At 35.0% G+C, this 27276-nt stretch overlaps 1 protein-coding gene across 3 annotated transcripts; it reads right to left on the bottom strand.

The window, feature by feature from the left end:
* Positions 1–470: 470 nt before the first annotated feature.
* Positions 471–17872, bottom strand: LOC116245766 (uncharacterized). Of its 3 annotated transcripts, none has more exons than XM_031617310.2 (18): positions 17573–17872; positions 16755–16933; positions 16438–16675; positions 15903–15973; positions 15467–15763; positions 13247–13311; positions 10988–11409; positions 9643–9767; positions 8449–8641; positions 6426–6514; positions 5380–5564; positions 5136–5290; positions 3618–3676; positions 2719–2814; positions 2457–2569; positions 1576–1696; positions 1466–1493; positions 471–1368 (listed from the first exon to the last, which is right to left on the bottom strand). In XM_031617310.2, the coding sequence occupies exons 1-18, from the start codon at positions 17634–17636 to the stop codon at positions 692–694; spliced, it is 3177 nt and encodes a 1058-aa protein (XP_031473170.1). In that variant the 5' UTR covers positions 17637–17872; the 3' UTR covers positions 471–691. The 3 variants fall into 3 exon arrangements, with proteins under 3 accessions (XP_031473170.1, XP_031473171.1, XP_031473172.1); XM_031617311.2 differs by having other exon boundaries at positions 16438–16672; XM_031617312.1 differs by having other exon boundaries at positions 1247–1368; positions 1466–1488.
* Between the last annotated feature and the right edge of the window lie 9404 nt (positions 17873–27276).

Genomic DNA, 27276 nt, shown 5'->3' with positions numbered 1-27276 from the left:
AAGATAAAGACGAGGCTGCCAACAATTTATGCTATTATAAATCATCACAAAAGATGTATTCTATTGTGGAAACCAGTGCCCAAGCAACCAGCTGTTGCAAGTGTACCTTTTGTGATTTTTTGATTGGTACAAAATAAAAAATAACTATCTGAAAATAGAGGTACTTGGCTGATTTGATATATATATATAAGAAAAGCCGATTTAGCCCAACGGCAAATGAACCCAACAGGTCCATTTATTTTTCCATACCCCGTACTCTCTCTCCTCCCTACTAGCTCCCTCTCCTCCTGGCCCTCTTTCATTCCCTCCTCCGCAGCGGTGCCCAAACTAGAAATAAAGCCACTCAATCACTAACGAGTCACCGACCCACTAATAACCTTCGGTATGATCCATCGTACTAATGATGGAGGCGTCTGCTACATCTGAGCGTGTACTCAGATAAATAAATTCCTATTAAGAAGTTTGGCGAATAATAAAGACGCTTTTCACTTCTTTAACCATTAATCACAAAAATATTACAAAATGTGGGGGCTTCCCTCCCCATCACAATCCTCAGCTGGAACTTGTTTCGACCAATGGACATGTTAGCAAGGATTAACTTTTTACAAGCAAAATAACAAAAAGGCTTTAGATAGGATGGGAATTACACAATGCATTAAGATGTACACAAAAAAAAAAATTGGTGAACAGTTCATTCACCCGTCGCCTCTACTTGGTCTGGCGCATCGCCATCAGAACTGTCGTCACTTGAAGATTCACTTTCGCCTGCATCCTCCGGTGCATATTCTTCCTGTTCCTCGTCTTCAGTGTCATTGTCTGATACCTCCTTCAGCTCTTCACTAAGTTCTGGATCCTCTTGAAAGTACTTGACTGCACTCTTGTGGCGCTTTCCTCTCCCAAAATCTTCAATTGTCGGTGCATCACTTTTGCATTCAGCAAGTAGTTCCGACCATTGATTTGCCTTTGGTGGTGAATTTGGTTCCTGCTCAGGAAGTGGAATAAAACTCTGAATACCACCAAGATAGCCATTCTCTTCGGCAACATACTTTTCACCAGGTTTAGGGTCCATGCTAAAGAGAGTCTCAATGGCATTGTCATCATAATCAAATGAAGTAGCTTCCATGCTCTTCTTGCTTAGGATTTTCCGCGCCCCATGAAGCAGTACTGAATGGAGCTCCTTAACATCCAACTTCGTTTTAGGATTCATCACCAGATTCTCAATAGCCAATTTTCTCTTAGACTTCTCCAAAATCTTTTCCTCCACTGAACATTTTGTTATCAACTGATAGACCACCACAGGACGTGATTGCCCAATTCTATGTGCCCTTGATTGTGCTTGCAAGTCGATGAATGGATTGAAATCTGGATCTGCAGATAACACGCACATACACAGTCCATTGCAAAAAGTTAAGAGAGCTTGCCATGGAATCGCCAGTTGCACTAATGGAATCTGGATCTTCCTTACCATATATGATAACTCTATCTGCACTGGGCTGTCCGTAAAGAGAGTTCAGTTAGTTGTATACATGACAAACTGATGAGCATATACTAATCAAATTTTTATGTAAACCATACCAAGTCAATTCCAAGTCCACCTGCACGTGTTGAAATTAAGAATATAAACACCTCGCACTCAGGGTTATTGAATTCTTGTATTTGTTGTTGCCTAGCAGAAGCATTGGTCTCCCCATCAATCCTATTGACAAGAAACTATAATTTCTCAAACATTGAAATCTTCTCATAGGAAATAAACGTATCAAACATAAGCATAATCAATAAACTTCTTACGTTCAGCTGCCAAATTCTGAACCTGATAATTAACTGGCATCCAGACCTCAATGGCTCATACATACCTTAAACTACATTATTAATCCAGAATTGAAAACGATTTCACAATTACACATAATTTTGGAGAACATAAACATCGGTAGACCTTTGAATGCAACAGAATTAGTTTGAAGATTCAAAAACTTCAAGGTCATCATATGGATGAAAGCTTACAGCAAATAGACTAGAGAATCCAAAACACTTTTATATCTCATACCAACAGATGAACAAGTATGATGGTGAGACAAAAGGCTAAGCAGAACATATAACATGCATCCAAAAGAAACCTTAAAAAAAAATATTGAAAAGGAGAAACCTAGACTTGGGCACAAAAACAAGTTATTCTTGCATTTGAACAATTTTTTCACCACAAGACTGAACAGTGCATGATGGATTTCCTTTCCTTCCCCTGTGACCCGTCATTTTCTACCCATGAAAAAGATAACTTCTCAAATAAATTAAAGACATAAAACACATGCTTCACTAGGATGGTGCAATTTAAGACCATTTTGTTAATGCTCAAATAGTTCTGCAACATGTAGCAGTATTTTCTTTTTAAAGAAAAGGTCAACATGTTCTTTCTAGCATAGTCAAAGAGGATGCATTAGCTATCCTCATTAAATACTGGCCTGAAGTATGTGAGTCCAAGGAATATAAGAAAATCTTCCAAAATGTCGAGCATCCTGGTCATTTGTGAGAAAAGCAAAACACGATTTCCTCTTGCCTTCAACTTAGGAAGCAACTGCAACAAGAGTATAGTATTGACAATGTGAACAATGACACAAGCCTTTGATCATTCCAACAGAAGAAGAAAAAAATTTAAAAACAAAAGAAAAATAATACAGATAATACATTTGAAACAAACTTAAATAATCAGGATTTAAGTTGAACCTTCTCTAAAAGCTGAAGCTTTCCTGATGCTGTAACCAGATCAGAAAGAGCTTCTTCCCTCGACAAATTCAAGGGTTCCTGACCTGGAATGAGATACTGCACCCACATAAATGCAATGTCAAACTTTGAAAAGAAGCACCAGATGGACTTCACTTCAAATATAAAAATGTTTAGCAGGACCATATATCAGAATACAAATAAGAGATAAAGAAGATAAACAAAACTACAAATAAAAAATAGTGATGCAGCATTGGCTGCATCATGCACCATTATGATTAGCAGGCAAGGTACAAAATCGAAAGCAAAAAGAAGTCCCAGGATACCACTCCCTCCCTTTTTTAGAAAATATGGGGTACTTAGGACCAGTTAACTTCCCGTAAATATGTACACAAACGAAAAAGAAGCACCACATTCAGTTGCTTCTGGCAAGAAGATGCTGGTTTACCAAAACGTAGGCTGGCTTGGGAAAGACAAACAAATGCTTATATATATGCATCTGTAAACAAGCATATACAAGTTCAAGGAACAAACATGCCTCCATGCATGCACAGAAGCTTACTATCCTTTTCTGCACTTAAAATGATAGACAGGGAGGGATAGAGAAAGAGAGAGATGCACTCAGAAGCACTAAAGTTCTACTTCCAAAGTGTAACTTCTACTTTCAAAATGCCTTCATGGACTTCAGAATGTTTATAAGCAGAATCAGGATGATGCATTTAAAACAGGAAAAGCATAAACAAAGGCCAGAAGCATATGATCACAATCTTGTATAGGAACATATCCCATTTTAGCTCAGAGTAAGCACAAATATGACAAGTTCCTCAAAAGAGGGAAAAATCTGTGTAGGGAAACAAGAAAGTTGGTCAAGCTTTCATGAAAGGATCATATTGAAAACTCACAGGATGATTACAACATTTCCGTAGTTCCATAAGAAGGAAGTTCAGAACAAGCTTTCTTCCTGGAAAAAATAGAAAAAAGGGTATTGTTGTATCATCATATGAATATCTTGCACAAACAGTGTCCATGTTAATGCAGTATAAAAAAGAAAGAGAATGTACATGCCAAAAGATGAGAACGCTACTGAAGGTAAAAGAATAACCATAACATGAAAAGCATAATAACTTCTTATATAGAATAATAGAACTATAACAGTAAGCCTTTTTTCAGTTGACTATATATGTGTACATACGTATATTTATCAATTAGAGTATGAGTGGACGAACGAAGTTTTTTGTCATTTATGTTGAAAGATGAAAGCTTCTGTTTTTTTCTCGTTTATGTTGAAAGAGAAAAGCTTTTCCATACATATACCACTTCTGGTCCTCAGCCTTAACTTTCCAATGAAGCTTTTACCACTGCATAAATGGATATGCTGGACTTCCTTGAGAGTATCAGCTGCATATTCTAACATTCAAAATAGGGAAGGATTCTCATTCCTAGGTATACATATCATGCTAAAAACTATCAGAACCCAACAGACATTGGATTCCAAATTGGTTTCAGAGCACCACACAATCACCTCTATTTCTTAGTACTTACAAGTCAGCATCCTATGTGAATTTAGTGAATTATTGATTAAACCTAGAGCTTCATCAAACTTTTGTAAACATTTACAATTTCAGAGCCAACTGAAACCGATGCAGCTTCTTCATGCTCAGCACTTCTACTAGAGGTTATTCTGGACATCAAGCTGGTTCGGCCCTTCTTCGCAAGTCCCACCAATATAAACACCACAATGTTACTTTGAAGGCCATCTGTGGAAGGCATCAGGATAACATTTTCCACGATTCAGAAAGAAGTTCCTCAATGAACAAAGAGATTGAACAGGAAGATAAGATGCACTGATTTGAGGGTCATCATGAACTGGAGGTGGCATTAGATGTTCCAACACAAGCAACTAACAACTTGTACACCCAAGAAATTATGTCTGGTCAGACTCCTCACTGAAATACACATATATTATAACTTCCACATTAAAGATGACGTAGGTTTTTCACTTTGATGGGAAAATCATAGGTATCCAAATTTGGTAACTCTCTCTCTCTCTCTCTCTCTCTCACACATACACACATAGTCTATCCTGAATTACTTCGTTTGAGTGTTTTATTCATTGGTTAATTCCTTAATGTTCAGACTTGTCCCTTTACTTTCCTGTCCTTCATTTACTGACAGCTGACTTGGGCATAGAAATGAAGCAGACATTTGCAGTAAATTTAAGGTTCCTACAGCTAGCATTTGCCTGTATGTCCATGACTTGCATTTTGAACCTATAGAATAAAAAATTGATACACTTTTTTCGATTGCATGATAGAACATGGTAACACAAGTAATTCCAAATTGAGACTGAAATATGTGAAATCCAGTAGAAAGAAAATGAAGCAAACCAAATGATGAAGAATAATAAGCAATAAATCTACCATTAACCAATCTCTTATTCAGTTCTTCGTAGTTCTTCTTCAATAGGTTCACATACAGATCCCTTTGAGAACTAGAAAGAGCACAAGGAACTTCTACCCACTTCTTAGCTGGCATAGAACTGAAAAGAACCTCCGACTTCATCCGTCTTAGCATTCTATTTGAACAATGATAAAGACCAAATATTACTACTCCATTGAAACAGTTAAAGAGAATAAAGCTATTGCATTATCAAATGAAATCTACCGAGGCTGCAGCAGATCATGAATTTGTGAAACTTTCATGTCAGAACCTAATGAATGACTATCTCCCATATTCATGCCAATTGTTGAAAAAGATTCAGCTCTCTCCCTTGGATCAGAAAATTCTTCAGGATCAAGAAAATGAAGTAGCGCAAAAAGCTCTAGCAATGTATTTTGGAGAGGAGTTCCCTGGATAAGTTGAACCATGTATTTCATTGCATCAAAAACAGCAACTTTAAGAAGCATACTTAACAAGTTAAAACCAATAGACAAACTATAAACACTAAATCCTGTTAGCACAATCATATGCAGAACTGGTCCAAAACCTATTAACAGAAACATCTGCATGCACCTATATGTACAATTGACGTAGCTAACTTCTCCGCTCATCATACCCAAGTACACATGCACACCTAGACATGTGCGCAAAGTATTTTTAACAGAAACTAAATTGCCATAAATGTTGTGATCAACCACTTCATTACAAGCCTCTCAGCAAGAACAAGAAAGAGAAGCCTATATTATTATGTATCCTAATCCAAATAACTTGTGGAAACCTAATCCCTTCAAAACCAACCCATGTTTCTCTCATCTTGCATTAAATGTTTTGGGAAGAAGAAACTTGAGAGGAAGAAAAAGAGCAAAATAGACTATTTGGGCCTTGAGAATTCCAACTTAGGGTATGCCTTGGGACCCACATGCCATGTATGTATGTAGGGGGATGGGATGTTTGGTTATCTTTCTGAGGGAAGATATGGAATGCCAGAACTACTAGAAAGCTAAAGCTCAGCCTCTCGCCTCTTCATCCATATACCACTTCCTGTCATCTTATTTTCAGTCCATTTTCCACAAACAGAAAAAAAAAATAACTTTAACAAACATGTCATAAAACTTTTGCTAGCAAGACAAAAAAACCATCAAAGGGGATCTCACAAACAAAATCTCACAAACAAAATCAGACAGCCAAGCATGAATGCAGGATAACTTTAAGAGCAGAGTCCACAATTTAAAATTAGTAAATTTAAGTAACATGAAGCTAATAAAACTCACTGTCAAAAGCAACCGAAATTCAGCATCCAACTGCTTAAGGCAACCTCCGAGCTTGCAATCAAGGTTCTTTATCTTGTGAGCTTCATCAACTAGGAGAATGGAACAAGCAAGTAAAGCAACAGAAAGGAAACCATACTGATCAGAGCAGCACACATAATAACCTCTCTCAACTTTTAAAAAAACCAGATAAAATAAACATGGCTACTTCCCCTGATTCTCTCATCCTTCTCCAAAGAGTATTGCTGATTATGCAAATAATTACATAGGAACGTCTGCTCATGCAAGCAGAGAAGTATCCAGTATACACACACATTTGGGTACATATATATGCATGCAAACAAAACATAGCCAAAACAACATCTGCAAAAAATGAAGGAATGTTCTAGTCTCACATACAAACTAATAAAGAAGCTGAGTCTTCAAAATCAGTTTAAAAAGAACTTCCACAAAGTGGATGAATCATATAATTTTTAATTTCTTCACCCAGCTAAAAAAAGTCAGCATCTCAGAGAAGATTTTATCATGTGACTTGAACTTGTCGATCCAGTGGCCAATAAGGAATGTTGTTGTATCTTCCATTTATGTGACACCAAATAATGAAGTTCATACCCACCTAGATGCTATAACTCCAAGCTTAAAGCAGCAATGAAACTGAAACAAAAAAATTTCAAACAATCAACTAATGATTCCACTTGGTTTCTACATCACCAACCCACAAGATCAACTAAAAAAAACCTAAAAAAGTAAAAAGAGCTCATGGTGTTGTTCGTTCATGCATTTCAGACGTAAACTAAGACCTTAGTTGTTAAATCATCTAGTAGTCTACCAGACTAGTAAACTAGTTGGCCCACTCAGCACCCTTCTAGCTAGGCTCTGTCCTGGAAGTTGCAAAGGCCTCAATGGTGACTACTTGACCAACTAGATCGGCTAGTCATTGACTATGTCATACACTTGCCTAGCAAGACATTGCAGTCATGTCAACCTAAGACACAGACACTTTATTTGAATGGAGGAACCCGTGTCCACAGGCCCAAAAAGATGGATGCAACCCTGAACACATCTGGGACATGGCATTGACAAGTGTTGGTTGCAGTCAACACAACCGAGGCCAAGTCCATCATATTTTGCACTTGTCAATATTGACCAGTTCAAAACTATCCAGTTCTTAGAATTTTTTAATGTGTATACATAGATAAAGCATGAAAGGGCTGTTCCATACTTACCTGTGTTTTGTATTTACCTATTTTTGTTCATTATTATTGTATGTAAGTATTTTTGTTATATGTATCTATGTCCATGTCCCTGCACCCACATTTTCTGAAATTGCTCTTCAGCTGTGTCCACAGCTGCACCCCTACATGCACCCATACCCATGTGACATAGATGTCAACAAAACCTAGAAAAGATGTACACACGCATCTGGCCCTCGACTCACCCTAGAAAGGATCACCACGTAACAGGTAGGGTCCACCCACCCATGTCTGGTATTGTCAACAACACTTCATAAGCTGGCTCTTAAGGCATGTAACAAAACAGTGTTGAGGAATTCGAGCTTCAAAAGGCTTCTGAAATTAACCCTGTTCAAGAACAAACAGTAAGAGCATGCCAGGCTCTTAACGACCTAATGAGATCACAAGCCCCCTTGTTTACAAGGGGGGATATCCTCTTTATACATACAAAGGGGAAAGAAGCAAAAAGAGCTACCAAAACCGTAAGAAAGCTGGCTGTTTAGAACAGCCAACCGCTAGCTCAGCTGTTTTTTAGCAGCAACAATAAAAACAATATTATATAAGTAATAAGATCAAAATTATAAAAATAAACTAAATGTATATATACAGCCGAAACACACATTTATTTATTAAACATAAAGATATATATATATATATATACACATATTATATAGCAAAAAAGCATGTATATCAATACAGTTAATGCATCTTAACAGGCTCATCATGTGCAAGAAAGCACATTCATAGATTACAAAAACTAGAGTGAACAAAAGAGGGGGGAAAAGGGAACATACTGATTATTGCAGACCACTTAAACTTCCTCAACAAAGAATCATCTAAGAGAACAAGCTCATAGTTTGTGATAATGGCATCAAATAAGACCCCATTGACAGATGAATAAAGTTCATGCTTCTGAATGCAACGTCTTGACATTTTCTCTCCCTGATATATGATGATGTTAAGCAACTTAGCCCAACGATGGAATTCCTAGCATAGAATACAAACAGCAAGGGTAAACTCAGGATACATAACCAAAGTGATAACAAGTAGTCAGCAGCTTCTCACAAACACCTGCAGCTTCTCAAGAATATATGCAAGTCTAGCATAAAGGTGTGGCAACAATGTCTCTTAGTAGTTAATTCAAAAGATAAATATTTGGAGCAAGATTTTCTGAAGTCCATTGAAGAATAGCTCGGTAGAATGAAAATTAATGACAATCCACAATATTTATTGGAACAAACTTATTTTCCCTTTCTAAAAATAAGATTAAGGTAGAGTCAAGCTGCAACATCCAGAGATCTAAGATGATACTCGTAGTGAAAAACTGCAATTGATAATCCATCCAACAACAATAACCAGACACTTTCGCTCCAATAGACCAAACAGATATGGATGTTGACAGCCAATGGCCTTCTATTGGGTAGGCATGACGAATGCATCCTTATTGATTGGAGGAAATGATAGACCAGAAAGAGCATGATCAAGATAAAAGACTTCAAAGCACAATATGGTCTCAAATAAGCACCTAAAGTTTGGATTAAGAAATTCATCTCAACATGATTGGATTCACCCACATTTTCTATCTTAATTGTGCTTTGTTGCCTTTAAAAGTGCATGACATAACCCCAAAAATATTTGGACACACATGTAAGAGAAAGCTTTTCTTCCCCCCAATTCATATTTCTTACTTCGTATTCACTTCAAATTGGGAATTATGCCATTACCAATTCGCTTTTCAATTTTTATATTAATTCAATTTCTGGATTATTTCTGTTCTTTGCCATATCCCACTCCCAATCTGACCAGAATGACCATAAAGCACGACAAGAACACAAATATCTTATGCTGAATGAAAACACAATTAATTTTTTCTACCTTCTTCTTAGGTGAGGTTGTCTTTCTACTACTAAAATAGTTCCAAGTTCCAACAAGGCAATGCGTGACAAGTATAATCTTAACAAAGAAGAACAAGCTCAAATATGACAGACCTTTTCCCAGTGTGCAAGAGTGCTTTTAGGAGCAATTATTAGAACAGGGTAGTTGCTCAGATGCTCTTCCTTCATGCAGCACACAAATGAAATAACTTGAATGGTTTTCCCCAATCCCATCTCATCTGAACATATAAAAGAGAATTTAATGACAAAAACCACAACAGGAATACATAAACAATTCCCACATAAAAGGTGACAAGAAGTATTGATTGGGAGGTTCAGAATCGCATTATATGCATAAAAGTGCATTATGATACAAAATGGCTTTGAATTCTTACTAAACCCAATACATCATATTTTGCAATTCCAAACCGATGTAAAGCTAACAAAACTTTTTTAATTCTCAAAGTTAAATCAGTGTCTTATAAATATATTTTTGCATCCAGAAACAATGTGGAAAAGTGTTAGCACATCCCCTACCTGTCAAGTAAATAATCAGATATGTAACATAATACAACACAAAAAATCATAATTTTTAATTTTTAATTTTTAATACTAAACAGTATGGAAAATCAAAAAACATAGGAACAAGAAGAAAAAGTAAGGAAAAATTATTTCCCAATGACTGGTACATCCACCGCACGTTCCATTCAGTAATAAACGGCTCAAACAACCTTATGTTCAAGTCTCTTTTAACAATTCTACTTGCCACCTCCAATCACATTTTCATCTTGGAACTTGTTCTTTCTAGACAAAGCCTTCCTCCACGATTTCTTTTTCCCAGTCACTATCATTTTGCCGATGGACCATATATCTTCATACCTGCTTCCCCCAAGATAAATTCAACAATGATTTCTGTTTCTTGATTTGTAACAGTCTATTCCCCACCAAAACTAACGTAGTATTTAGTTCTTGTAGTATCATAAAAGGATCAATAAGCCAATGGACCAATTCTTTGGAAGGCAGCAACAATAGTTGCATAAATGTATAAAACAAAATTTTGATCATAGGAGAAATTTCTAAGAATGATATTGAACAGATCAAATGCTAACAAGTATATATGACTTTCATTATTAATTACACAAAAATTATAGCCATTATCTATGCTCCAGTGTAAACAGAAGAAAATAACTGACAATGGAATAAGCAAGATCAGAAATGTTAATGATACTAGCACTGCAAATAGTCTACAAAGAGAGCCGTGTAACCATAAAAAGGTAGTCATTTTCAATGCAAAAAGTAACCCTCAGAAACTGCACTATAACATGACTTGTCTCCTTTTTAAAGTAACCAAAATTCCATATTAATGATCACAGCTAGAACATTTTTGTGTGTTCCACGTTCCAACCAATATAGCAAATGAAATCCTCAACAAATTGCAGACAACATAAAGCATAAGAACCTGCAAGAATCACATTCCTTCTGATCTGGAAATTGCTCAGGATCCAATTAACTCCAAAAATTTGATACTCAAACAATATACCACCAGTCAGGTAATATGGCTGTTCAGTTAGCTGGAACTTCTGAAGCTTTCCGCAATGTGAATCATGTATTTCATTAGCTTTCCTGTGCCTCTGTACAAGTTTGTTGAATTCAACTAATAATTCCTCTGTGCCAGAAGTTTCCCAGGTGGCATCACTGTATTCAAGGCCCTTCCATTTCACAAGATATTCATATTGACCATCTTGTTGACTCCAATGACATAGATTAACAATATCACAAACTTCTTTGGAATGTGACTTCTTGCGGCATGCAATAACTCTGTCAATTTTGAACCATTCAGGTTTTCTCAAATCCGTGGTGGTCAAGGTATCTGCATCTTTTCTGAAAGCAATGAAAGTATATTAGAAATTTAGAATAAAATAAGAATACCATCTAGCACAAAAGAACAGTGCGAAATAATGAACTGATCAAGTCTGGAAAGACCCTTAAACAAGCACAGAGCAAAAGAATAAACAAAAGTCCATATCAAAACCACTTGAAAGAAGGGAAAAGGAAAAGGAAAAACTCATTCTGGCAAATAAAAGGAAAAAGATCTCCAAAATGGTTGATGAAAAATAAATTTCAAAAAAGGCTGCTGAGATAAATAAGTCTCCAAAATCACAAGATTTTTCCAATATTTCTGTTTTATTAATTGTTTTTCTCATACATATTGATATTTCAATATTTTCGAAAATCTTGCAATATCTATGATACCCTAACAACACTGGTCAAAAGACATGCATGCATGTATGTATGTAATCCATAGCCACAAAAAACTTTCTCGTGTTTTAAACGGGTGAGGCTTTTCTGGGATATAACACAGTGAGCATAAAAAAAAAGGAAAAAATGTGGTAAAAATATGGAAAACAATTAAAAAAATTAAAATGAGGGAAAATAAAACAATTGGCAAACTAATAATACAAACATCAAAAAAATAAGTAGATTTGCAAAAAATAAAAATTAGAAAATGAAAAAACAGTTTGGCATTAAAAAAAATAAGTAGATTTGTAGGTATTCATTTTTGTTGAGATTTTCAAAATATCACAAGATTTTTCCAATATTTTTGTTTTATTAATTATTTTTCTCATATATATTGATATTGCAATATTTTTGAAAATCTTGCAATATCTGTGATACCCTAACAACACTGGTCAAAAGACATGCATGCATGTATGTATGTATCATAGCCACAAAAAACTCTCATGCTTTAAACGGTGAGCTTTTTCTCGGGTATAACACAGTGAGCATAAAAGAAAAGGAAAAAATGCGGTAAAAATACGGAAAACAATTAAAAAAATTAAAATGAGGGAAAATAAAATAAGTGGCAAACTAATAACACAAACATCAAAAAAATAAGTAGATTTGCAACAAATAAAAATAATGCGGTAAAAATACGGAAAACAATTAAAAAAATTAAAATGAGGGAAAATAAAATAAGTGGCAAACTAATAACACAAACATCAAAAAAATAAGTAGATTTGCAACAAATAAAAATTAGAAAATGAAAAACAGTTTGGCATTAAAAAAACATGAAAAAAAAAAAGAATAAAAGGAAAAAAAATGTGAAAAATGCATTTTTTGGCTCTTTTCGTTTTAACATATTTTTCATGGGAACAGCATTTTTTTTTAAGTTTTAAAAGGGTTGTTTTATTAATCACTTTTTTTTGCGCTTTTTTGAGAAAAAAACGTGTCTTTTTGTGACTATGATATGTATGTATGTATGATATAAAGAGAAACTAAACCCTAACTTTGTCTATTTTGATGTCAAATAGACAGCTAATCAGAGCCGTCCAATCTTAAGAATTAAGATCGAGCAGCTGTAATTTTTCCCCTCCTCCCTCCCAACTCTCTCCGTTCATAAGATCAGATGGCTCTGATTAGCTGTCTATTTAACACCAGAATAGACACAGTCAGGGTTCAGTTCCATGACATAAATACATATATGTAAAATACAGCAAAGATTGAGTAATACAAAGAAAAACATATATTTCAAATGGTCAAGCAAAAGAACAAAAATGACAATCTTAATGGGATAAAATTCAAACAAAAGAGACCATCGGAAGTCTGTACATGCAAGAAAATGTATAAACACAGCGATGAAGTAGGGGGAAGGTAAAGGAATAAACAAAGTTAAGTAGAAAATGATTAAAAGAAATAACATTCCAAAAACATTACTCACGGGAACATTCGTCGGAAGTTGTGAAATCGAACACGGTCTTGTTGGTAGAGCCATTCTACAGGTATCTAGAACAAATAACAAACAAACAACAGTCACACATAAATCAAAATATCAAAGAAAGGCAAATGGGCATAAATTGAACTTTAAAAAAATAGTATCATATGCCTGAAACAGTGCAAAACATCCATAATTCCATCTTCACAAAGAAAGAGAAAAAAAACATAGCTTCATAGAAATTTACAAGAACCAAATACGAATTAGTCTAACCACTGACTCCCAACTCAACGGATTTTAAATTGGATTATAAGTCATGGACAACAATCAAGTCTAATGTTTTTATTTTCTTGGTCCCATTAAAAAATCGTACATCTTATTTTTCACCATCTCATTTTACAAAATGGGCCAAAAACTGATCATCATAAATTCATAATGATAACAATATTTACATTAGCAGCAATGTCAACACAATTGTGATCTTATGGAGACCTATTACATAGATGCAGGCAGGCATTCCCAGCAAGTGATAAGTCATTAAATATGTCTTAAGCAGGATATTACTGGTAGTCATGTACAGACTAGAAACCAAACATGACAGCATAAGGTAGACAAAAAGACAGCACCCATCTCATGGTAGATAGTTTTAACCAGTTCTAAGTATTGACACCAAGGAGAAACTTGAGTCAGTAGAGATTGCTCACAGTTTAAGAGGCTAGCTAGATTAACTCATTTTTGCATCTATAGTAACCTATGATGTGTCAAACTGTTTCATGACAACACCAGTCTAGGTGAACAATTATGGCCCAACAGGCACAAAATTAACTTGTGGACATAAAAAATGGAACTTCCCAATTTGAATGGTTCAAGTTGCTACATGCAGCCCAGCAAGACTACTTCAATGTCAACACAATTGTGATCTTATACAATCACTCAACAATGTTGCCAAGTCTTGGATGCCCAACTACAATGGCTAGCCAAATGTTCAAGTAATAGCTCAATGAAATCTATTTGACAAGTGAGTTGGCTTGCAGTTGAAGAAAACCTCAACAATATCAAGGATTGTATGAATGCCTATGTTTTGACCTTGGTGGTTTGTGTTGGGCTATGTGAGGCACCATCTTGCCTTCAAGGAAGCTCGGTCCACTTACAAGATTGGTGCCTCACACAGCCCAATACAAAACCGCCAAGGCCAAAACGTAGGAAATCATACAATCCTTCACATTGTCGAGGTTTGCTTCCAAAAAGGGTTATGTGCCCCTTCAATAACTCAAACTAGGGTATTGAGGAGGCCAAGTCAGTCATTCCAAAGTGATGTTGATGGTTGTAAGTGTAACTAGAAGCATCCAAACTTTGCTATGATGACATTATATAGGATTTCATCTGGTATGCATACCTTATAGTGATGGTTTGTGATCTTTATCTTGCACCTGCACATGGTGCATGAAAAGATAAAATGATCGATCAAATGTGTTATAAAAATGTATCTATGAAAATATGATTTATGATAAGTTAGGCTCAACCTATGTGATGGTTATGCAATTTTAATGACCTTGTCCTAGTATGTCATGTTTGAGTTTAAGTCGATTTGTCTGTAAGCATACAGGTCACGTAAGATGCAATAAGAGGTAGTTGTTGGGTGACATTGTTTATGTACCACTCGAGTGTAAGTTATGACCATACTCAAATGTGATATGTAATGACTAATGACTAAGTCAATAATGATTATGATGAAGTAATCTGATGTCACATTTTGGCTAAGGTTATGTTAAAGCATGCATATGTCCAAGTTCCATGCTAAATTTCATGCTACACTTAGCTAAGGCTGACAGTTTTGTTACTCTTTTAAGCCTAAAAAAGGTAGAAAAAACGTTTGCAGATGCAATTTTTCACTTAGGGCATGCTTCAGTCTGGTAGGCCTCTTTGTATAGAGCTTGTGCAAGGGTAGGAGCTTTCAGGTCCAACAAGAAGCTTGTACCCCACTTTTGTCTATATTATGTGCATAGCAAAGTTTATGTTCTATATAAATTTGATTTGCACCTATGTTAAGAAAAAAAGAAATATGTGTCTCACGTGTGACAACACCCACAAACATTTTAGTGCATACATTTTATATTTTAATTTATAATCTCATCAAGCAGGAGAAAGGTAGCTATCATTAGCTTTGGCATTTTAATTTGAAAACTAAAAATAGGAATCCAATCAAAGAAAGATCCCATCACATACCCAAGTATCAAGATGATGAGACAGTGAATGCCACTTCATTAAACACTGCTCTTGCATCGCATTTTTGTCACCCCCTATACAAACCCATCTCCGACCAACAACTGATTGAACTGGCTTCTTTGCAAATTTATGCTGCTCTTTGAAGTCCTCAGTGAGTGAAGGATTTTCTTCGCAATTAGGGCAAAGCCAGGAACCTTCAGGGACATCTTGCATGGGAGGAACAAGACAAAATGTATGGACAGCAAGATCACAGCCATCACCATCACATAAAAGCAACAAATTTGCAGCAAGCCCTGACTATACAACACACAAGAGAACATTGTTAACTGCAAAAAAAAATCTCTAAATAACATATTGATAACTGATATGACAGCAAATGCACATGACAATGCATGTGCAAACATGTACAGACTACAGAAGCACGAAAACAGTAAACCTGACAGGTGAAACAGCATAGCTCGTCATCTTCTGGCTCATGAGGAGACTCGTTAAAGCTTGCATTAGAATCTGGTTCAAGAAAATGTTCCACGTGTAAATCGAGGCAAACATGAAGGCACAAAACCAGGAACAACACAAGTTAGAAAACATGAAGAAGAAATAATCACCAGACAGGTATTGAAACGAAAAAGAAAACAAGAATAATGAGCTCGAGGAAAAACTATGTTCAACTCATTGTCATAGGTCAGATGTCGATGGGCCAATTGAATAAAACAAGTTAACGACAAAAGAAATCCCAGGTAAAATAAAAAAATGGAAGGAAAATAGTGAACACCAAAAAACACAACCACATCATACTGGCAACAGTTTCTAATTTACATAAGGCAAAATTCAAAACAAAGTAGAATCTTCTGTTTTACCAGGTTGCTCCACATAAGAATCCCCAGTGATCCCTGGTGCACATTAAGAACCATTTGCAACTAACAGAACTCCCTAAACATCCACATTACAAGTTCCAGAACTTTTTGACGTACCCGGGACTCCTACTGCAGTTGTTCCTGTTGCACTATAGTCTGTAGCACCACGATTTTTTAATCTTTCACTCTGCCTCCTTTTGGGGAAAGCTGGACCAGTAGCAGCTGCCGCTTCAAGATCAAAGTCCTGAGAAAATTCATCCTGACCAGACTCCGAATAATTTGAATTATCTGAAGCTGAAATAGAGCTAGGAGATGCATCCTCCTCCAAATGAGATGGTTTTGAAGGCTTCGGCTGCTATTGCAACATGGAAGTCGGAAGTTAGCGGACCCACAACTTCAAATAAGAGGTAAATTCGTTGACATGATAAGTTTACCTTATGGTAATCGAACTTTTTCAAAGGCTTACCATCCACCTGTGCACGAAGCCTTGTGGATCTTCGAACCAAGGGAGCACCTTCTGGTTCCCGACAGGAAATAGGAGATGCCAATTTATGTATGATCCGGTCTGAAAGTTTTACCGGCGGCTGTTTCGATTGCTCACTACTTTGTATGGCTGAGCAATGAAAAATTCCAACAGTTGTCATTGTTATCCAAGCAATAACAACCAGAAACAAATAAGTACACAGAGAACTTGACGCAGGGTGGAAACATCAAACTGCAACTGTTGAACAGGCAATAATACAAACAAATTTCTGTGAAACAAAACCAAAGCGCTCGGATTCCTCGAAGTTTTAGTATGTATTTTAATTTAGTATTCAGATTTCTTTACACCATCATAGCACGGGAGTCCCCAACATCGCCACAACGGGTCGCAGCCCTCAGAAGCAAAGACCTCCGAATCCGACGCATCCAAGCATCATAATCGATGTTCTTCAGAACAACTGATTTCCGGGCAGCATGCGGCACCACCACGAGCAAATTTACGTCGTCTGCTACGACATTATGCCCCTTAACCCCAAGTCCAGGAATCTTAAGTCGAGGAGACTCAACTCCGTCTCTTTCAAGCTCTGTAATAGCAGATCCGGGTCGAAGCGCACGACTTCACACGAAAAACGAAGAAACAAAAAGAAATACAAAACATGCCGAGTTCTCCTAACCAAACACTCCATAAGAAATCACCGACCAACAATACAAGCAACAAGAGCGAAATGAGCTGGAACGGGAGACGACGGTAGAAAGGAAGACGGTTTACCAACGTCGTCTTCGTCCTTGCGCTTCCTCGTTCTGAGGCGTCCCTCCCAGTCCCTGCGATCCATGAACACGCTCGCCGGCTCGTTCCTTCCTCGAAAGCCGATTGCCCAACGGTCCCCGCTTCCGCCTCAAGAACCACCGAGGAGGCGCCCGCCGATCGCAAGTCAGACGAAGCCAGAACTCCGTCAAACGACGCCGGAGAGGTCAGTACGCTGGCAGAGGCGGCATCGAAGTCCGACGCCTCGCCGGAATCTCGACCGTTTCCTCCACGACGACTCGCGCAGAGAGAGAAAGGGCGGGACGTTCGAGTTTCGTTTTTTTGGCGCGCGCGGCTTCGCATTTATATGAAGATGAAGCGACACGTCTCGGTCTTGATGTCACTCTGGCGCCGTCCAGTCCGTTGGATTTTCCCGATACGAATCGGTAATCCGAGTTTACTTGCCCTCTAACACTCGAACCAGCACTTTGACTCGGTTGTACGCTTGAGACTCGAGAGACGGTCCGGGTAACAACATGGGCCACAGTGGTCATGGACCGAGAAACTGATTGCCATAAAATTATGATAAAAATATGGGAAATTCAAAATATAAAAAATACTTAAAAGGAAAATTAGCTGATCGACTCGCCTGTATGATGATATGTGCCGGATGGACAAATGGTTTATAGAAAATTCAGTTTATATATATATATATATATGTATATGAATATGAAAATTCAATTGGAACAATAATTTTTTACACTTACTCAGCTATGGAATCAAAACTGTTTAGTAACGGTTAAGTGAAAAATCAATTAGCTAATAGATATTTTCATCATTTAGTGTTGATTTGTAATTCGCTTATGTATATATATATAATGTTATCAATAAATTATTGACAATTGTGATGTATTGGGTAGTTGTCAGATGGCTAAAATATAAAGTTGATAACTAAAATTACTATAAATTAAAATATAAAGTTGATAACTAAAATTACTATAAATTGTTATGATGCACCATAAAGCGTAGCTAATACAATAGTGTAGAAAGAATCTTGAACTCATTCTAAATCCCAGTGAAAAGTGTCCCTATATAGATTTATGTTTATGCGTAATTTAATCGCAGATATAGCTTATCAGATTTTTTATAATTTTTAATTAATTTATATGTTTTTTCAGTTATACATAAAATTAAAACAAAAAAATAAAATTCGACTTTTTTTTTACTATTAATAACAAAAGGAGATGTTCGTTACAAATATTTTGGGATGTGCTTACATTTGATTTGTTATTTGGTTAAAAAAAAAAAGATAAATATTCGCCGGTTTTAGATATAATACTTTTTTGGGAATTAAAAAAGATAAATATTGCCCAATAAATATTATGCGGGTGTCAGAAAAGATTTGTGCACCACTTTTGGTATTTTTGGTAAAACCAGTTCGAGCTCGAGCTCGAGCTCGACTCATTTAAAAGGAAACCAAGTTGAGTTTAAAGGAGCCCAGTTCATGTAATCCAAAGTCGGCCCACTTATTAGTCGAGTTTTAAATTAAGTTGAGTTGGCTCGACGATTGTACATCCTAAGTTGAAAGTGGGAGTTTTTCTCAACACCGTTCCGTTAGATTATAAAAAACACTTAATTTTAGAAACATTAAGTCCTGGTCTATTTTTGTGACCACAGTTTATTTGATATCATGATATTTATATGCAATTAGATAACGTGATTTATTAAGAAGCTTTATTTTTTTTCCATACAGTCATTTGATCGAAAATATTAAACAATAGACAGCTTGGTATGAATGCAAGCACTGCATTGTTATTCCATAAATATGTGCTAAAAATTGAATAGATTCATAAGATATTGAATCATGTTCTATAAATCTAACTCAATCTTTGCGAAACCCTTTAAAGTTGCACTTAATATTTCAAATATGATCAGGGGTGGAGCCAAGGGGGGCTCGCATGGGCCTTGCCCCCACCTCTTTTTTTTTTTAATTTACATGTAAATTTTAGAAAATTTTACTTGCTCTTATATAAAAATTTTGGAAAATGTTATTTTATCGTATGTAAAAAATTTAAAACTTTAATTTGCCCCCTTCATGAAAAAATTATGACTTTGCCCCTGAATATGATGATATGACATTGGCGTGGATCGTAAAATTGTATACCACCCAGCTTTCCCACTCTCTCCCTTTGCGTTATTGCAAATCCAGGATGGTTTCAACACAAGATCACACAAAGGCTGTTTGGAAATAGCAACATTATGTCACTGTTTTGTGTATCTCTCTGTCTCAAAAATTCAAGCAGGAACAATTTTTTTTAACGTGCCTGTTGGATCTGATCAATTTTGGGGTTAATTGCACGAGACCGTAACATAATCTTTATATTTCCAAACGGCCTCACAGGAAACGTTTCGGACGGCTAGTTTCATTAACTCCCCGATCACCTGAAAAAGAACAAAAAAAAATAGTAACAAAAAGAACTCAGTTCCATTTATTCGCCAACAGTAGAACAACAGCTGACCTTTGATAGGCCACATTAAATATTTTGGTTTTAAAATATTTGACCCCTCCAGCTTCCCAAGACATTCATTGTTTTCTCTTTAATAATTGTATGCCTTTTATTCAATTTTATATGCAAAGCCCAGCTACGAGTGAGATAGATGTCGGTTGGGGCTCGTGCTTGTAATTATTTATTAGATGGGTGAGTGAATGAACTGCGTCGGTGTCAGCGATAACAACGGTACACCTGTCAACTTTGATGTCGCGCCCACATGAACATAGTGTCCACGAAAATCGAACTAGAGACCTGTTTTTATACAGACCCCTAACTCGATTAGCTACGCTATGCTCCTTGAGGCGTAATATTTATTATATACGAAGTGAAAAATAAGCAGGCAAATCCTGCAACCAACGAGTGGTTTTAGAAAGGAAGAAGATAAAGTCTTGAGATGAGAGGAGGAATTCAGCTTCAAGAAAAACAAGGTTGATACTGACAGTGGACGGTGGACGGCAGTTGGATCACACCCCAAAACCGTGTTTCAGAGATTCAATAACCATGGAGGAAGATGAGATCTTGGGCAGGAGCTCTGCAGTGGCAATCATCGAGAGGAAGATGAGATTGGCGATGGCAAACCCAGAGTGAAAGTTCCTGAGGCGACTATGGAGAGATTAGAACGCCCTTTCCGATTTACAGCTATTGCTTGTTTCATTGGAGACTCGCAGAAGAGAAGCATGGATTTCAGCTACACAGTAACTGCATTGCGATCTCTGCGGAGGGAGATAGCCACCCCAAGATTTGCATTCCTGGGGAAAGGTGTATTTCTCGTGAGGGTGGATTCAGAGGAAGAACTAGAGATAGTTCTAAGGAAGAGGGCATGGTGATTGGGCAACTTCTCGGCCGATGCAGAAAAGTGAATTTTTTCATGTATAATACCGTAACCTTGAAAAAAATAGAAAAAATATAGTAAATTTTTAAATTTTTTAAAACTAAAAAAATGAAAAAAAAAACTAGAAACTAATAGACACAAAAGATAAGTAAATTTGCAACAAATAAAAAATAAAAAATAAAAAAAATTATTTGACATTAAAAAAATGTAAAAGGTAAAAAAAATAACTCTCTTTAACCATACACAGTCTTGTCGGGCAATAACATAGTTTAATCTTACCGCTCAAGCTAAAGCAGAAGCCTGTCATCTCCATGCTTTAACTTATGCATTAGTGACTTTCATTTTTGTAGGACAAAGAGTCATAACTAAGAGTGCCTATCAATCCTTAATGTCTCATCTATTGCACCAATCCCTTTGGGGATTTGTAATGCCCATAGACTTGAACATACATCAAACATATGATGATTGCTAAAGTAATGAATAGTTAAATTATCATAAACATTGTAAAATCATTTGAACATATTGTGTTCTTTTGATAACATTTTGTCATTCGTTCATATAGTTTTGCACTTCTATCTTTTAAATATCGAGTTCCTTTACATAAATGAGATAACTTATTGCATGTGACAAGGGATGTCCAAGTCTGCTAGTTGTAGTTACATGCTTGGATTTGAACATAGATTTGGATTTGAGTCAGAGAGTCACGTCGTATCGAATTTGCAATCTTAAAGCCATAGTGAAACCTGGTCTGATCTGCAATTGATGTTTGATCCAATACATCAGAATCCGACCAGGCGTCTCTCGAAGCTAGAATCCGAGAGTAAAAAGGCCAATTGGGTATGGACAGGGGCGGAGGGAGGGGAGGGACCGCCTAGGGAGTGGCCTCACCCTGGACTATGAAAAAGAAAATTACATTGACAAAAATAAATTTTTTTAATTGCGCCGTACATTTTTTGAATTTGAATTTAATTTGGTCCTATCCGAATTGAGAGGTTGGACTGTCGGCCCGCCCCTAAAGAAAATCTTGGTATGAACATGCAAAAATTGTGGTCATATTACATTGAATGTCACCCCCAGAAACCAAAATCTATCTGATGTTTTTTAAAATTGAATCCGTCTATTTTACTGAACAGTTTTTTTTTATGTTTATGGTAGTTGGATAGGATTCAAACCGAATGCACTCTTTACCAAACCAATCCTTATTGTTTGATCATAGTTAACAACAATAATAATGACGATGATCCATCAAATATCACCAACTAAGCATTCGAAACCAGATGCGTCTTCAGTAAGGAATGTTGATAAGGAAAGCAGGGGCACCTTTAGTAAGGAATATTGGTAAGGACAATAGAAATGTGCATACTTCAGTTTATGTGTGTGTGGATGATAAAGGGAGATTCAAATATGCTGGATAATTTAAAAATAAAAAAAATTAACCATAAACCTATAGTTATTTGTCACTGAAAATTCCATAAATTCATCGCTCATGTGGCAACTATTCTGTAAGGACTTATTTTCAATTTTTGGTCATAAATCGGCGATGTACATAATTGATATGTGGAGGATGTCAATATGCTAGATGTTGGATGCAGTCAAATGACTAAAAATTAAAAACCCATTCTTGAAGACACCATAAACTGTTCAAAAGAAGATAAATTTAACAAAGATATATAAATAGATTAAAAAAGAAGGACAGAATAATTGTTTATCATTTTAATTAGTTGGCAAGCTTTAGAGCAAATTTCTCATAGCATGTAAATATTAGTTCATAAATTAATTCAGAAAATCTCATATATATATATATATATATATATATTTGTGAAAAAAAGAGCATAGGTCATCCTTATAACCAAAGTGTAGATATATGTCATAGTCACTTTAGCTTTTTGGAGTCACCCATTTATGTAACCAGGGTTGTGTGACTCATATGATGATGGCTAAGTGAAAACGAAAGAGAAAAAGGTGGTAGGCAATTTCATAATATAGTATTAGTCCACATTTTATTTTTATTGTTTTTCTCTCGTAACCTCGAATAATACAAACATGAATATATATATATATATATATATTTGTTGGATTCCTCTGACCGGTTCATGGAAATGTTTCACACGTAGCCTCATGCACTGCCTTAGCAAAAAACGACTTGTCTTTGACAATGCAGAAATCTTCATAAATGTCTTGACAAGGACAGGCTGCCAAGAAAATGTGATCAGTCAAATTAAGAGCATGAGCCAGTGTCTTTTTCTCTTTCTTTTCTTTTAGTTTGCAAGAATGACAAACGAAGCTTCCGTGTCACCTTCCACACAGCACTCCATGGATTCAACATCCCATTGTTGCGAAATACTTGTCGTTTTAGTTCCCAACTAAGTCTACATCACCAATAATCTCTCTGATAAAATTGGAACGATGCAGACAAAAGTCCATATCGATATTGACAGCACTATATGTTCCGTTTGATAGCTGACACATTTCTTAGGCGAGGACCAGTTTTTTTTTAATTACCATCAGTTGCATGTTGTTTTTTTAGTGAATTATTAAATAAAAAAAATTAAATTGTATTAAATTACTTCTAAAATGAAGATAAGAAAATAAGCCACATAAACTACGGGCACATATATATATATATATATATATATATATATATATATATATATATATATATTCATAACTTGATTCATTTTACTTCTCCAGTCAAGCAAACATATGATGAACTGAAAGTTCTGAGGAATCCGCAGGGAACCTCGTTCCCCATTCAAATACGCGACATGTATCGGTGTCACGTGAAAGGCTAACGTAACCTTGGACCCAAAAAACATGAGAGAAAAAGATAAAAAGGAAAGACTTCGGCTCTCACAGCGATTTGTAAGCTTTTCGCAAGGTGGGCAGGAAAGAAAAGGAGAGATGGTACAAGCTCTTTTTTTTTTGTTTTATGTAAAAAATATTTTGTGCGAAATAAAAAAATGAAAAATAAGAATTGACAAAAAAAAAGGACTGGTCACGGTCCATCCCTTTCTCCCTTTGTCTTTTATCTTCTACCCAGGTGAGCAAAAGAGATGAATACTGATGTAAAAGCATTTCATTCAAAAAAAAAAAGAAAATAAAAATAAAGAAAACCCTTTGTTATGTATACAAATAAATTACTTTCTTTTGAAAATTTGATGGGCATAAATTATCAACAAGAACAATTTAATTATTTTCCTTGTGTTATGAAAACAGTGTAAATATAATTTAATTTTTTATCGTGGATAGCATAAATACAATTAAAAACCTCACTTTCAATCTTTTCTAACTTGTTTGAATCTATTTATGAAACCCATCTGGGGTTGATTAGGTGGAAGAAATATTCATTGACCCCGATGTTTGGTCTTAGTTTAACAATAATAATGAAGATTGATCTAGTGTCCCTTTTCACGTTAAAAGTACCATATGTCCATTACGTAAGTTTCAAAACAGCTTCTCATCTCAACTAACCATTCGAAAAGCTGACGCTTCATTAGTATGACATATTAATATTGACAAGGATAATGTAAACATACTCCCATCGTTCATATATACATATATATATATATAATGAATATGAGGGAGAGAAAGAGAGTTCAAATAATTTGTCACAAAAAACACCATAAACTCATTGTTCATATGGCAACTATTTTTTAACAACATTTTTTTTTGCCTCAGGGCCGTAACATAGCTAATGTTACAGATCATATACAAAGCACGTCGTTGGTTCAATTCTCATGAACATTACTTATTCGAACTGCAAATTGTGGGATAACGACAATTTAGTTGACTGGTATACCAGACCCCACCCAAATCCCAATACAGCCCAATACTTTGGGGATAGGAAAATGAGGGGCATTCAGACCTCTAATAAAAGAAAAACATCATATATATTTTTTAAAATTTCCACATCATTCAGCAGTGTATATAAATAAAAACCATAATAGGATGGATGCAGTATGATGACTAACAATCAAAAACCAATCACAAAGAAACCATAATCATAAAATAAAATATAAATAGAGTTGAAAAGAAAGTCAAAATATTCGTGCATTACTTTCATTGGTTGGCAAGCTTGGGAGTTCTCTTAGCAAATTAATTTCTCACATGGTGTAAATATCGTTGCATAAATTAATTCAGAATATTTCAAATGTATTTTGCAGGGCTATCACTTACTATAGCAAAGATCACCCTTAAAACCAGAGTATCAATTTAAAACAATAGTTGGAAAAGAAAAATATATATAAATATATATATATATATATAGCAAAGATCACCCTTAAAACCAGAGTATTAATTTAAAATAATAGTTGGAAAAGAAAAATAATATATATATATATATAGTGATTCTAGTTTTTTATAACCACTCAACCGTTTAATCTATACCCATTCAACATGATGGATAGTTAAAAGAAAATTAAAAAGAAAAATGTGATGGACATTTTCACCATCTAATCATTTCTACCATTTAATATTAGTTTACAACATTGTCTTTCTCTCAATCATCTATCTGCTTTATATGAATAGCCTTAGCTAGATGGTTGAGTAACTTTAGATAATTAGAGTCATCGTGTGTATATATATATATATATATATATATATATATATATATATATATATATATATATATATATATATATATATATTATATATATATATATATATATATATATATATATATATATATATATATATATATATATATATATATATTATATATATATATATATATATATATATATATATATATATATATATATATATATATATATATATATATATATATATATATATATATATATATATATATTAGTAAAAATGAGATACTTAGGTTAAGGATAAAAATCAGACCCTTATAAAGACTACTTTGATATAAAACATGCTCTAGTTCAAGTTGTTTTAATAAAAAATACTGATTTTTTTTTTTGTTATCATGTCACAAGGGTTGTTCATTTTTTATCATTATAGAAACACCATTAAACACAATTCTTAAAATCATATCATTAAGATTAGATTGCAAAAAACAAAAAAACATTTTTAAAATTAAAATCAAAGTGTTTTTATCTATGACCTAGGTGTGGCTTTTATCTAAGTAGAGCCATCTAATCCATCACTATGAACAGTGAAAAAAAAAAGAGAGAAAAAAGGTGATGAACATTTTATGATCCAGTATTAGTTTTCACTTTTTTCTAATGTTTTTATTTCAATAATCATTTGTATCACATGAACAACATCATTTCTTTCAACGAGGCAGTGACTTTTTCTATTTCTTTCTTTTATTTTACAATAGAATGACAAACGAAGCTTCCCTGTCACCTTCCAGAGAGAACTCAATGGATTCAACATCCCACTGTTTTGTGAAATACTTGTCGTTTTAGTTCCCAACTAAGTCTACATCACTGATAATCTCTCTTTGAAGACATTTAATAAAAAGATACAGACAAAAGTCCTATCGATATTGAGAGCACTATATGTTCCGTTTGATAGCTGATACATTTCTTTGATGACGACCAGTTTTTTTTTTTTTTTAATAACCATCAGTTGCATGTCGTTTTTTTAGTGAATTATTAAAAAAATATTTAAATTGTATTAAATTACTTCTAAAATGAAATAAGAAAATAAGCCGTATAAAGTATGTGCAGATATATATATATATATATATGTTCATATCTTGATTCATTTGGTTTCTCCATTCAAACAAGCATATGATGAACTGAAAGTTCTAAGGAATCCACAGGGAACCTCGGTCAGTATCCGCCGATCAACATCATTCTCCATTCAAAGACGCGGCATGTATCGGTGCCATGTGAAAGGCTCAACGTAACCTTCGACTTAGAAAACACTAGAAAAAAACATAAGAGGGAGAGACTTCGGCACTCTCTTATAATGCTAAGAGTGGTCACTGGTTTGAAGCTTGTGGCAAAATGGACAGGTGAGAAAAGGAGAGACGGCGACAAATTCTATTTTTTTTTTGTTTTATCTAAAAAATATTTTGTGCTAAATAAAAAAAAAGGACTGGTCACGGTCTATCTCTTTCTCCCTTGTCTTTATCTTCTCCGAAGGTGAGCGCAAGAAATGAATACTCATGCAGAAGCATTTCATTAAAAAAAAAACTTTGCTATATATACAAAAAAATACTTTCTTTCGAAAATTTAATGGGCATAAATGATCAACAAGAGCAATTTAATTATTTTCCATGTGTTTTGAAAGCAGTGTAAATATAATTAATTTTTTATCGTGGATATAACATAAATACAATTAAAAACCTCATTCTCAATCTTTTACTTGTTCAAATCTATTTAGTGAGACCCACCTGGGGTTGATTATGTAGAAAAAACACGATG

The sequence above is a fragment of the Nymphaea colorata genome, chromosome 1 (assembly GCF_008831285.2).
Source record: "Nymphaea colorata isolate Beijing-Zhang1983 chromosome 1, ASM883128v2, whole genome shotgun sequence".
NCBI lineage: Eukaryota > Viridiplantae > Streptophyta > Magnoliopsida > Nymphaeales > Nymphaeaceae > Nymphaea > Nymphaea colorata.
Note: the sequence above shows the minus strand (reverse complement) of the source record. Positions and strands in the feature narration are given on the sequence as shown.